We start from the raw sequence: 13,298 nt of genomic DNA on the forward strand, positions 1-13,298 counted from the left end.
CTAAGGCCTCTTTCAGACGGGCGCTGCGGGAAAATGTGCTGGTGCGTTACAGGAATACCCGCGATTTTTCCACGCGAGTGCAAAACATTGTAATGCGTTTTGCACTCGCGTGAGAAAAATCGCGCATGTTTGGTACCCAAACCCGAACTTCTTCACAGAAGTTCGGGCTTGGGATCAGTGTTCTGTAGATTGTATTATTTCCCCTTATAACATAGTTATAAGGGAAAATAATAGCATTCTGAATACAGAATGCATAGTAAAATAGCGCTGGAGGGGTTAAAAAAAATATATAATTTAACTCGCTTTAGTCCACTTGCTCGCGCAGCCCGGCATCTCCTTCTGTCTCCTTTACTGAACAGGACCTGTGGTGAGCATTCACTACAGGTAAAGGACCTGTGGTGACATCACTCCGGTCATCACATGATCCATCACCATGGTAAAAGATCATGTGATGGATCATGTGATGACCGGAGTGACGTCACCACAGGTCCTTTACCTGTAGTAAATGCTCACCACAGGTCCTGTTCAGTAAAGTAGACAGAAGGAGATGCCGGGATCGCGATTAAGTGGACTAAGGTGAGTTAAATTATTTTTTAATTTTTTTTAACCCCTCCAGCGCTATTGTACTATGCATTCTGTATTCAGAATGCTATTATTTTCCCTTATAACCATGTTATAAGGGAAAATAATAATGATCGGGTCTCCATCCCGATCGTCTCCTAGCAACCGTGCGTGAAAATCGCACCGCATCCGCACTTGCTTGCGGATGCTTGGGATTTTCACGCAACCCCATTCACTTCTATGGGGCCTGCGTTGCGTGAAAAACGCATAATATAGAGCATGCTGTGATTTTCACGCAACGCACAAGTGATGCGGGAAAATCACCGCTTATGTTAACAGCCCCATAGAAATGAATGGGTCAGGATTCAGTGCGGGTGCAATGAGTTCAACTCACGCATCGCATCCGCGCGGAATACTCGCCTGTGTGAAAGGGGCCTAAGTCTTCCAGTGCCGTCCATCTGAACCATGAAAAGACATCCTTTATTGTAGTGGTCGTGACTTTAATCTGCATGATGCACGAAATGGCTGCGCGGCTTGGGAGGCGGATACCACATAGCCACCTCAGCTTTCTGCAGAATTTGCGCAATATTCTACCTAAACTGAATACATCATCAGCACACATCTCTCTCCTGTCCTTAGGTTTTGCAATAATGTATGTGTGTGTGCAAGCAAATAAAAGAGCTTGGAGGTATTGCAAGGTATTTAGAATACGCAGGGTTCTGGAGACATTTGTACCAGTCTCTGTGGCAAAGATTTGCTAGCATGTCTGCGCTAAGAATCTGTCTAAAAAGTGGCACAATTTGGCACAACTACTATTTCTGCAAGTTTTTTTATTTGCTGGAAAAGTGGGTCTTAATGGTTAGTGGGCATGGCTCTGCTGCAAAGGAGGCATGGCCGAAGATGCAATGTTTTGTACCAAATTAGTGTCTATCCCTGTGTCACATTTATCATCCGGCCTGAGCCCCTGTGATAAATCTGGTGCAGGTCTAGACAGCCGGTCTAAGTTTATATAATCTACAGCAGGGGTGCACAACCCGCAGTCCACATGCATCCTCCTGTCCTCCAGGACAGAAACACCGCTGATCGTTCCTTTGCAATCAGCTATGTTTCTGATCGCAGCGCCATAGGATGAGAGCTCCTGAAATGTAGCAGGATCAGGTCAGATCCTGCTTATTACGGCTTCTGACTTCTCAATGAGCACTATGCAGTCACAATAGGAAGCAGTTTTGCGATGTTACTGATTGATACTAACTACAATTGAAAAAGTTCTAAAAAAAATTATTAAAAAGGAGGCAATGTGTTTTTTTAATGACATCTTGGGAGAAATATGTGTCAAAAAGAAATAAATGAAAAAAAGAAAACAAAACAATGTAAAAAAAAAAGACGTTACACGCTGCTTACATGGCGCTCTAGCACAACTAGTCATGATTCCAATGGTATCTTTGTTCTTTTGTGGTGACTTTCACCAGCTGAAAAAACACTGTTTAATCCATATGCAAATAAGGGCTCGCAAGTGCGAGGGTTTCGTGGAGTAGGTGCCCAGGCCGCTCTGCCTTTTTTTCACATTACTCCTCCCCAGCCTCTTGCTTGTCCCGCCCTGTAAGTCCGTTGTGTCATCCTAAGTACCGGCCAAGATCCTGCGTGTGAGCAGTTCGTGCACCAGCGGACGTGCACACTGGTCGCTGGCTTCGGAATGTTAGTCGGCGCATGAGCACTAGATGTATCGATGGGCATCACAGTGCTCATGCCGGGCCGGCAGTGAACTGCACACGCGCAGGATCTTTTCCTGCAGTCCGTGCACCTGAAAAAAAATCGACAACAGCTCAGAGCTGCCGTAGGTTTCTAGCTTTATTGACGTCCGAAAACTGACGTAAATTAAGATAAATTTGTTGCAGCAGCTGGCCACGCCCCATTACCACCCTTGCCATGTATGGTTTACGGAAATTGGCGAGGGCTGGTTAATAGCCTAGAGATGCAACCATTTTATTAAAAGTTGCAGTTACAAAGTCGCAGACACCATTTTTCAGGCATAAGGGCTCATGCACACGGCTGTTGGCCCGCAATACATGGGGCACCAGCCGTGTGCACCCCGTATCACGGATACGGACCCATTCACTTGGAATGGAATGACACGGAAGCACTACGGAGTGCTTCCGTGGTGCTTCTGGCCGTGCCTCCGCACCTCAAAAAAGTACTGCATGCACTACTTTTTTGCAGTGCGGACCGTCAGATGCGGATCGCAGACTCCATTTAAGTGCATGAGCCCTAAGGGAGATGATAAATCTCCCCCTTTAAGCCCAAAATCCTACTTAACTTGTCACATTCTGCCGAGTCACAAATCGTAGAAGAGCAGAGCATGTGAACGTTTTCTTCTCTAACAGAAACATTTCTGGCAAATGGATGGCTATAAATATTTCCCACTTTGGGTATCAGCGCTCACAATGCGCACAACTCTATGGCTCAAGTAGACGATTGGTAATTTCTGTCCAAAGCATTAGCAGTGATTTAAGAAGTGCTGCACGTTTTATTTTTCCATCCTTATCCAAGTTTGTTTCACTGTTTCCCCAATGGAAGACTATTGCTAGGGGTGGGAAAAACGCAGGACAATTTATTATCAAGCCTGGGTCCCTACAGCTGGATCTCAGCTTCGCCTTACTGACTGTTCATCTGTATATTCAGTGAGTTTATTCAGTCATGGTTGGAGGCCGAGTATCATATGAAAGAGGTTTAAAACCCATAAAGTCGCATGGCGTAGAGCACCTCCTTCTAGGAGAAAATCGCTCCGTACACAGGATTGTCAACCATCCCGAATTTCCAGGATGGGCAATTCTTTCCAGTGTAAAAAAAAAAATTGTTCTGTCCGTGATTTTTTGAGGCTGGTGGTACTTGATCAGGACATTATGACTGTAATTTTCAGCATTTTATGGCTCTCACTAAAGACTGCTAATGTATTCTTATCAGTATATTGAGCTATAGAAAAGTATTACTTATAATCGTCATCATTCAATGTGGTTTTCCAGTTTGTCCATAAAAAAAGAAAAATTTAGGTTGTCAGCCCTGTCCGTACAGATAGAGCCCAACAAGGCGTGAACTTATATTAGTAAGCTCTATAATGTTTTTATTGTTACAATGACTGTGTCCGATTAACCCCTTCCCGACATCCGCCGTACATGTATGGCGCAGCGGTAAGTCACTTCTCGACAGCCGAGCCTCTGCTGTGTACACCGATGCTGCCACATTAACCTTTTGTCAGGTGACATCATGTTCATTGGTCACATGGCATAGGCGCAGCTCAGTCACATAGAAGTGAATACAGTTGAGCTGCGATACCAACTACAGCCGCTATACAATGTACGGCGCTGTGCTTGGTGAGCAGAGAGAAGGCCATGGCGCTCACAGGACCACCGGTGTCTTCTCAAACAGCTAATCAGCAGGGGTCACGGGTGTCGGACCCCCACGATCAGATACTGATGAGCTATGCAGAGCACCTTTAAACTGTCTCTGTTCTTTTCAGCTGCATACAGATTCTGATCTCAGTAAGGCTCACAATTTTCCAGCTTCCCTACTTCTATAGTCAGGTCAATTTCATCAATGGTACTCAGGTAGCCAACCAAGTATCACCCACATCCGAGATCTATTAAATAAATTAATATAGCAATAATTTTTTACCTGTTCAGGTGACGCAATACATATAAAGAAAATGTAGCTTTTGCAAACAGAGCTGGTTAGATAATATAGTTCAATTAGAGTCTACAATAAATCACACGAATAGGGTTGGAAATCCCAAAGGACCAATTTTTCACACATATCTTTATTATTCCATCATCAAGTTGCTATGACAGTGTTAAAGCAAATAAACAGTAAGTGAGGGTGCCGGCTTGGAGGAACCTCTCCTGAGTGAAGGGAGGCATGATGGAATGCAGGAGGCCCTAGTGTGAGAGCAGTCAGTAAGGAGACAGCCCACTTTCTGTTTTCCACCAAACCCTGACCTCTGGACTAACCGTGTCTGCCCTTTTGCCCTTGCTTCAACTAATAGGGTTTGTACAAAGAGGTGAACGGGAGCAAAATAAATAATTGTTGCTTATTAACTTATCATTTCCAGCTATTCAGAAAACCAAATAGCATATAAAAATAAATCATAGCACACCATGAACATTACAGAAACATCTCATCCCACAAGAAAAACATCAAAAATGGCTAACATTTTTTGTTTTGAAGAAGTAGGCAGATTATCTCTCCTCCAGAAAGTAGAAGACTATCTCTAGAGACACCTCTTGAGATAGTTAAAAGATAACTGTCATATTTTTTTTATTTGCTAGTTTATTAGAGTACACCTGAGTTAGTCTGTCAATGATTGTAATTGCCTTATAATAACAGCTTTCATTAATGTCCTCTGTCCCTTTCTACTGCTCCCTTAAAAGACTGTTGCTATGCCTTGTCTGTCTTCCCTTTACGTTGCTATACCTTGTCTGTCTTCCCTTTACGTTGCTATGCCTTGTCTGTCTTCCCTTTACGTTGCTATGCCTTGTCTGTCTTCCCTTTACGTTGCTATGCCTTGTCTGTCTTCCCTTTAGTATAAACAAAAGACGGAGGGGCGGTCCTTCACACTGCATGCCTGCATTAGGCTTCAGAGTGAGGAGGCGTGTCTCTCGGTAATTCTAATCTGATTGGCTGGCAGGAAGCTGCTGGCTACAGCAAGTGTGTATGGGAAGTGAGGGAAAGCAGTTTTGGCCCCGAGAACTGGCAGAGGAGCAATCTTGAGAAGATCCTTATATTGGAAATGTTTAAACAGCCATAACTAAGGGAAAAACTCAAGGAAAACAGTGGTATGTGAAGAAACTAAAGATTGCTTTATGCATAATGCTGCTGCAGCAGTAACATATGCTAAAATAGATTTTTTTTATGAAAACATGACAGTTACCCTTTAACCTGTGAGTCAATGTCCGACCCATCGAAGAGCCTTGAAAGGAACTTAGGCCTCTTTCACACTTGCGTTGTTGGGATCCGGCATGCACTTCCGTTGCCGGAGGTGCCTGCCGGATGCGTAACAACGCAAGTGTACTGAAAGCATTTGAAGACGGAACCGTCTTCCAAATGCTTTCAGTGTTACTATGGCACCCAGGACGCTATTAAAGTCCTGGTTGCCATAGTAGGAGCGGGGAGCGGGGGAGCGGTATACTTACAGTCCGTGCGGCTCCCCGGGCGCTCCAGAATGACGTCAGAGCGCCCCATGCGCATGGATGACGTGATCCATGTGATCACGTGATCCATGCGCTTGGGGCGCCCTGACGTCACTCTGGAGCGCCCGGGGAGCCGCACGGACGGTAAGTATGCTGCTCCCCCGCTCCCCGCTACACTTACCATGGCTGTCAGGACTTTAGCGTCCCGGCAGCCATGGTAACCACTCTGAAAAAGCTAAATGTCGGGTCCGGCAATGCGCCGAAACGACGTTTAGCTTAAGGCCGGGTCCGGATCAATGCCTTTCAATGGGCATTGATCCCGGATCCGGCCTTGCGGTAAGTCTTCAGGATTTTTGGCCGGAGTAAAAAGCGCAGCATGCTGCAGTATTTTCTCCGGCCAAAAAACGTTCCGTACCGGAACTGAAGACATCCTGATGCATCCTGAACGGATTTCTCTCCATTCAGAATGCATTAGGATAATCCTGATCAGTATTCTTCCGGCATAGAGTCCCGACGACGGAACTCTATGCCGGAAGACAATAACGCAGGTGTGAAAGAGCCCTTAGTCTCTTCCAAATGGAAGAAGTATCCAACTGTAGACAGCTGTTTTGGGGTTTCTGCGTCTCGTCATTACAGAGTAGGGTGCTAGCTGAATAGCCAGGAAATGTAATTTTCACACCTAATTTCATGGAGCAATGCCTGTACGTCCTCATACCAGCTAGGTGTCTTGAAGAAATAGCAACCCCAAGAAAGCTGAAACAGAAAGATGGACCGGTTGCTTTTCTTTACACCCTTGATATTTCTCTAGTAATTTACCAGAAATTGTTAACTATGAATTCATTAGCTCAGGCCTTTACATGTAATTTGGCAGTAGGCACCTAACCTATGTGCAAAGTTTGCACATAAATTACATCTGCCTGTGCATGAAACCCTCCATGAAGTTCTCTGGCATATACTTTTTTTCATTTGACATAAATATGGGGGATATTAAAAATCAGCCAATGTTATTACAAAGTCAGGATGGTTCGACCAATGTACTTGTTTGCAACTCTGTTTCTGACCACACGTACACAACACCTTATTTATTAAAGTGTCCCAGACATACTGTCCCTGTCTGGTCTGACATCAGGCATCAAGACACACAACTGTACACTTAGCGATATAGTTACTGAGGCCACCATCCAACACACACAGTGAGTACAGTGCACAGGCCACCATTCTGATAGAACTGATGCACAATACTCGCTAGACACTGTATGGTGGCGTCGTCATCTATACCACCTAGCACCAAGCTGCGTCTCTCCAGGTCCGATGCTAGACTGGGCGGGAGAGTATACGTAAAGAAACATTAAAGAAATAAAATAAGTATATTTTATGAATACAGAATTTATTAATTATTTTGCACACTTCAAGCTGAGCTCTGGACCTCTCAGGAGGCTAGGTCAGTGATGTCTAACCTCAGTCACTCCAGCTGTGGTTAATCTACGACTCCCAGCATGCTCCATTAATTTCTATGGAGTTCTGAGAACAGCCAAGCAAGTGTGCATCTTGGGAGTTGTAGTTTTACCACAGCCGGCGTGCCGGAGGTTAGCCATCACAGGACTAGGACATTCATTATTCTGTGGAATTTCTGAGCTGAATACTACACATCTAACCATGCCTAGTTGGTTGTACTCATGTAGGGCAAATCATTAGATTAGTAACATGTTTTAAATTGTTTCTGTCTCTGTTATATGAAGAGAGAAATTATTTTCTGTACCTTAATGTTATCTCTGTGTTTTATATTGAGATGTACAGACAGTGATCCCTCAAGATATAATTGGCATCAGGATACAATATTTTCAACATATAATGGTCTTTTCTGACCCATCGTAAGTTGAAACTAGACTCGACATACAATGTCTCAGACTCAGATCCAACCAACTAAGGCCACTTACTCTGGTAAAATATCTGTATGTGTTGCTAGTTATCAGCTTTTCCTGACTGTTATATGTAAGGGATTGTTTTATCAGTCTTAGTTATCTGCTTATTTTTCTTAAATCTTCATTTTCTCTTATCATGGATGACATTTTCGAGCTTTGGAACCGATTACTCAACTTACAATCGTTTCAACATACAATGGTCGTCCTGGAACCAATTAATATTGTAACTTGAGGGACCGCTTGTACTGATAAATTATAAGGTTCCCAACCAAAGATTCTTTAGAGATCTAGGCTGGACCACAACTTAATATATAAAATATATAGAATGCCTCTAATATACATTAGACTAAAAAAGACACAATATAATCACCAGGTGGTAAGTCAGGGTCGGTGGGGGCAGTTTGTTGGATCTTTCTTGGTTTAACTGGGAATTTAGCACTATCTGTGTTGCTTCGACTGGTCGAACTTGAACCGCAGCTCTCGTGATCATCCTGTAAAGAAAAAAAAATAACATATGGATTTATAGGTCTATAGAAAAAAGAAAATAGGTGATACAACCACAAGTGCCATAATATAAACATAACTGCATTTTGCAAAGCATACTGTAATTAATACCCAGCAGGAATGTCATACATGTATCAAACAAAAACAGCAAATTGGCGATAAAACTATCCTAATGATTGCAAATTTTCTGTATTGTATCACTAAGTGAAGAAAATGAAAGAATACGCTTGTTGCCAAATGAGCACAGATTATAGTGTAAACGCTCAATACATCAAAGCTATCCGTGTGCGTAGTCCATCAAAAGTCAAGCTGATTTCCTGGTTTAGCAGCAAATTGCCACGATTATATGAGGCGGTTTTCAGTATTAGGCACAACGTTTTTTTATGCTTTACCTGTACTCAACAGATATCTGAAAACCGCACTGAACCACTGCAGTAATAAAACCAAGTGCAGTTTTTGGCAACATGAAGACCATCTACGAGCACTCTAAATCATGTCCACCTTCCATCAATAAGTCAATTGATGTCAAGGGTTCCACGGTTCCTGTCCTTTTCAGACTGTAAGTGGTGATGTTCCGCGCCCATTCATGTGACCACTGCTGACAATCAATGGCCTCGTTGGTCATATGTGCAAGAACGGCACATGACTGAGCAAGCTTCTGGCGTCATTGATTGGATGCAGCAGCCATGTGAATTGCAAAAGATCACTTCCAGCCCAGCAGGAGCTAGAAATGGCACCATGGCGGCGAAGCTTTCGAAAGGCGAATGCTTTGTTTTTAAGAAAAGTTTCCGTTAAATCACATTTAACCTTCATAAGGCACTTACACAAATACTGCATATGGGGCCTTACTGTGCCTACCTATGCATCAAAATTCATTACATTTTTTTTCCCTCAGGGACTCCACACAAATCCAACAGCAAAAAAAAAAAATTGGTATGTTCCACTGGATGGTATATTACTTATCCCTAAGGCTGCTTTCACACTAGCGTTAATATTTTCCAATACTGAGATCCGTCATAGAGTCTCAATACTGGAAAAAAAATGCTTCCGTTTTGACCCCATTAATTCTCAATGGTAAGAAAACGTAGGTGAACAGAACGGAATGCTGCAAAATGTATTCCGTTCCATTTGGTTGCATTCCCATACAGTAGAGCAAGTCAATGGGGACAGATCAATTTTCTCTGACACAATCGAAAACGGATCCACCCCCCACTGACTTTCAATGGATCCGTCTTGGGTATGTTAAAGATAATAAAAGATGCGTTCATAACGGATGCAGCTTTTTGTATCATCAGTAACAGAAGCGTTTTTGCTGAACCCTGCCGGATCTAGCAAAAACACTAAGGTGAAAGTAGCCAAAGGCACCACATAGTGGCCTCAAGCTGCCGTACTGCCGTCTAAATTCTAATAATGTGGGGCGTGGCCTGACCACTAATGGCGCCGGCTGTGTGAAGTGTGAGCTCCGTCTGAGGAACCTAACTTAAAGGGGTATTCCCATCAACAATTTTCATACTTCCCTGCGGCGAGCGCGACGTTCACTTCCTGGATTCGGCTGGGCAGGTCAGTCAGCTTGATTGACATCTTCTCCCGGCTGTGTCTTCAACACGTGCGCCGCCACACATGCGCCATGGTGACTTATTCCTGGCCTGTATAGTATAGAGCCAGCGTGAGCGGCTCTGTACTATACTGGCCAGGAAGAAGTCATCATGGCGCATGCGTGGCGGCGTGAGGGACATTGCGCGGCCCGACCGGGAGAAAGTCTTCACTCTTCTGCGCAAGCGCGGCCATGGGATTCGACAGGCGAGAGGTGTCTGCTGCGCAAGCGCGGGCACGGGATTTGACAGGCGAGAGGTGGTCGTAACCAGGGGAGACGAAAGACAACAGGTAAGAGGGGACTTATTTTCTCAAAAAGGGTGGGAATTGGGTAATAAAATGTATTTACAAAAATGATCACCATCAAATCATTAACAGATTTAACAGTGATCATTGTGATGGGAATACCTTTAAGCGTCTCAAAGCGACTATTCTGACTGGAATCAGTGATGGCTAGAGGCCCAATTGCGATGCCTCATGGTAAAGTGGTTAAGGGGGTCACCCCTTCCAAACTCACCGAGTTTTTTGCCAAAGGGCCTTCTCCTGCTCTGGACCCAGGACGCCTGTCGCCAAGCTTGCTGGCCTCTTCCTCTCCATCTATAAGCTCAACTCCTCCAAGTCTCTGGTGCTTCCAATACTATTAGACTCATGCTCTATCCAACGCCTGTCCACCAAGTACCTGTTTGTGTGGCTTCCAGACGGTACTCCTTATTTAGGCATCACATTACGTTTTCCGGTTGCGTCTCATAACTTCCGACTCTTGCTCAGTATCCTTAAACCTGAACTTAGCAGGATCTCACGCCCAAAGCTTTCTTGAGTGGCTCGTATCCATATATGCAAAATTATATTTCTGCAGAAGATATTGTATATACTCTGATGTATACCCCTTCCAGTGGGTAAGCCTCTGCTTATTGAAATGCAGAACCTTTTGCTGCAATTTATTTGGGGGGATAAATGCCCTAGGGTAGCCCAAACAGTGTTAAACTACTCTTTTTTAGATGGAGGAATGAGTGTACCCAATATCTTCGTATATTACAAGGCAGCCATTCTTGACGCCATGAGAGAATGGTTTAAACCATCTAAGACTCACAAATAGCTTCAGATTGAGACTGCTTTAACTAGGGGAGCCTCTCAGATTGCTAGCAGAGGCTATGCATCTCCGCCCTGTGCAGCTCCCATGCCCTTTAGCCATAGTCTCTCACTCTTAACATCTGGAAAGGCTTCCTTGCCTAATCTAAGAAAATGACTATACCCTTTAAATCATTATCCATTAGATGCCTGCAACCTCATAAACCAGGTCTATCTCTGGTGGAGTGGGAAGATAGAGGATTAAAAATTTTACATTTACTTTATGAGGGGGGATCACTCGACCTTTGAAAAACTTTGAAAAATCTCTATTTAACCTCCCTCACTCCCTTTTTTACCAAGATTTACAGATTAGACACTTCTTAACTACTAGCTCTATTAATTGGCTGGCCGCCTCAGACCAGACGCTTTACAAAGCCTTTTACACCACAGAACGAGCTTTCCAAGGCCTTTCCCCAATATATCACTTCATTAAATCAGACAAATTGGGAGGAAAAACTTCCCTTTATGCTCAAATGGGAGCAAGATCTTCAGGCCGGTTTTACAACAGAGCAATGGAAGCAGGCCTTGAAATGGTCCACTTGTACCTCTCGAGCAAATTAAGAAGGTTCAATTAAGACGGCACCTCACCCCGGATAGATTGGCTCACTGTATATCTGGTTACTCAAACTCGTCCTGGAAACAATGCTCTGGGATTGGCACCCTATTGCATACCTGGTGGTCGTGCCCTAATGTTCTTCCCTTATGGAGGGAAATCTTCCAACTACTTTCCCACATTACAAAAAGCCAACTAATCCCAGATCCAGCTTTGGCTTTACTGTATATAGGATTATCTGATATCCCTCACCAGTTTAGATGGCTAGTAGCATATATCCTCACTGCCGCAAGAATGTGCATAGCTTTAAAGGGGTTGTCTCACCTCATCAAGTTATATTTATTATCTTTATACCACTGAGTAAAGTAACTTACTAGTGTAGTTTCATTAGCAGTAATGCCTCTGGTCCTCACTATCTTCTTTCTTCTTCCTCTTTGTAGACTGCTCGTCTCTAGGGGTTATGGCCACCACTGCAATGCAGCAGTGGTGGCCGCGATTGCGCACAGAAAGGAAAAAAGCTGGCCTTTCTGTTGGCCGGGAATTGATAGTGAGAGCAAGCGCGCGCACGGGGCCGCGCGCATGCGCATTAGCTCCCAGTCCCGGCCATCTCTCAATCTCCACATTCATGTAAGAAACAGATCGCAGCAACCTCTTATCGTTGGTTGTCACGATCTGTACAGGGTCTGCTCCACTGGGACTGCTAGTGATTCTGATACACCAGCAGCCTGAGGTGCACGTACAGGTAAGGGGCGGGATTATATTATCCAAGCACTGCTTGCCTGCTGCATCAAAGCAGAGGCACCACCCCCACTACAACTCGGGAAGTGCCCCGGGAGCTGTGCACCGAGGACTGAAATGAGCAGGTGAGACAACCCCTTTCAAGTGGAAGTACGCGCCCCCCGCCCTTTCCCCCTTCCCCCCCACACACACACACACACACACACAGATATGTTACCATCGGCAATATGAAATCACTGTGGCGCAATCTGCTAAACACCGAATGATGTTTTTGTTTTTAAGAATCATTTTCAGTGAAATCACCCTTGATCGGGCACTTACAGTGCCTTGCATAAGTATTCACCCCCCCCCCCCTGACTTTTTTCGTGTTTCGGTGCCTCACAATCTGGAATTTACATGGAATGTTTGAGGATTTGCATCATTTAATTTACAGAACATGCCCACAACTTTGAAGATGTTTGTTTTTTTTATTCCGAAGCAAACCGCAAATAGGACAAAATAACAGAAAAGGTCAATGTGCATAACTATTCACCCCCCTAAAGTCAATACTTTGCAGAGCCACCCTTTTGCGGCAATCACAGCTCCAAGTCACTTTGGATAAGTCTCTATGAGCTTGCCACATCTTACCACTGGGATTTTTGCCCATTTCTCCTTGCAAAACTGCACCAGCTCCTTCAAGTTGGATGGTTTGCCAATCTGACCACAGATTTTCTATTGGATTGAGATCTGGGCTTTGACTCGGCCATTCCAACACATTTACATGTTTCCCCCTTAAACCACTCAAGTGTTGCTTTAGCAGTGTGTTTGGGGTAATTGTCCTGCAGGAAGGTGAACCTCCGTCCTAGCCTCAGATCACGCACAGAGTGATACAGGTTTTGCTCAAGAATATCCCTGTATTTAGCACCATCCATCTTTCCCTCAACTCTGACCAGTTTCCCAGTCCCATCCCCACAGCATGATGCTGCCACCACCATGTTTCACTGTGGGGATGGTGGTCTTTTGGTGATGTGAGGTGTTGGCTTTGTGCCAGACATAGCGTTTTCTTTGATGGCCGAAAAGTTCAGTTTTAGTCTCATCAGACCAGAGCACCGTCCTCCATACATTTTGGGAGTCTCCCAC

The 13,298-nt window shown here is 44.4% G+C and overlaps 1 protein-coding gene across 5 annotated transcripts in view; it reads right to left on the minus strand.

The window, feature by feature from the left end:
* The window catches only part of VPS13B (vacuolar protein sorting 13 homolog B), a 1,020,896-nt gene that overhangs the window by 936,074 nt on the left and 71,524 nt on the right, over positions 1 to 13,298 (minus strand). For all 5 annotated transcript variants that reach the window (XM_040432419.1, XM_040432415.1, XM_040432418.1 and 2 more), the window contains exon 4: positions 8,034 to 8,154. In XM_040432419.1, the coding sequence (XP_040288353.1) occupies positions 8,034 to 8,154 (121 nt within the window). The remainder of the gene's footprint in view (positions 1 to 8,033; positions 8,155 to 13,298) is intronic.

The sequence above is a fragment of the Bufo bufo genome, chromosome 5, assembly GCF_905171765.1.
Source record: "Bufo bufo chromosome 5, aBufBuf1.1, whole genome shotgun sequence".
Taxonomy (NCBI): Eukaryota; Metazoa; Chordata; class Amphibia; order Anura; family Bufonidae; genus Bufo; species Bufo bufo.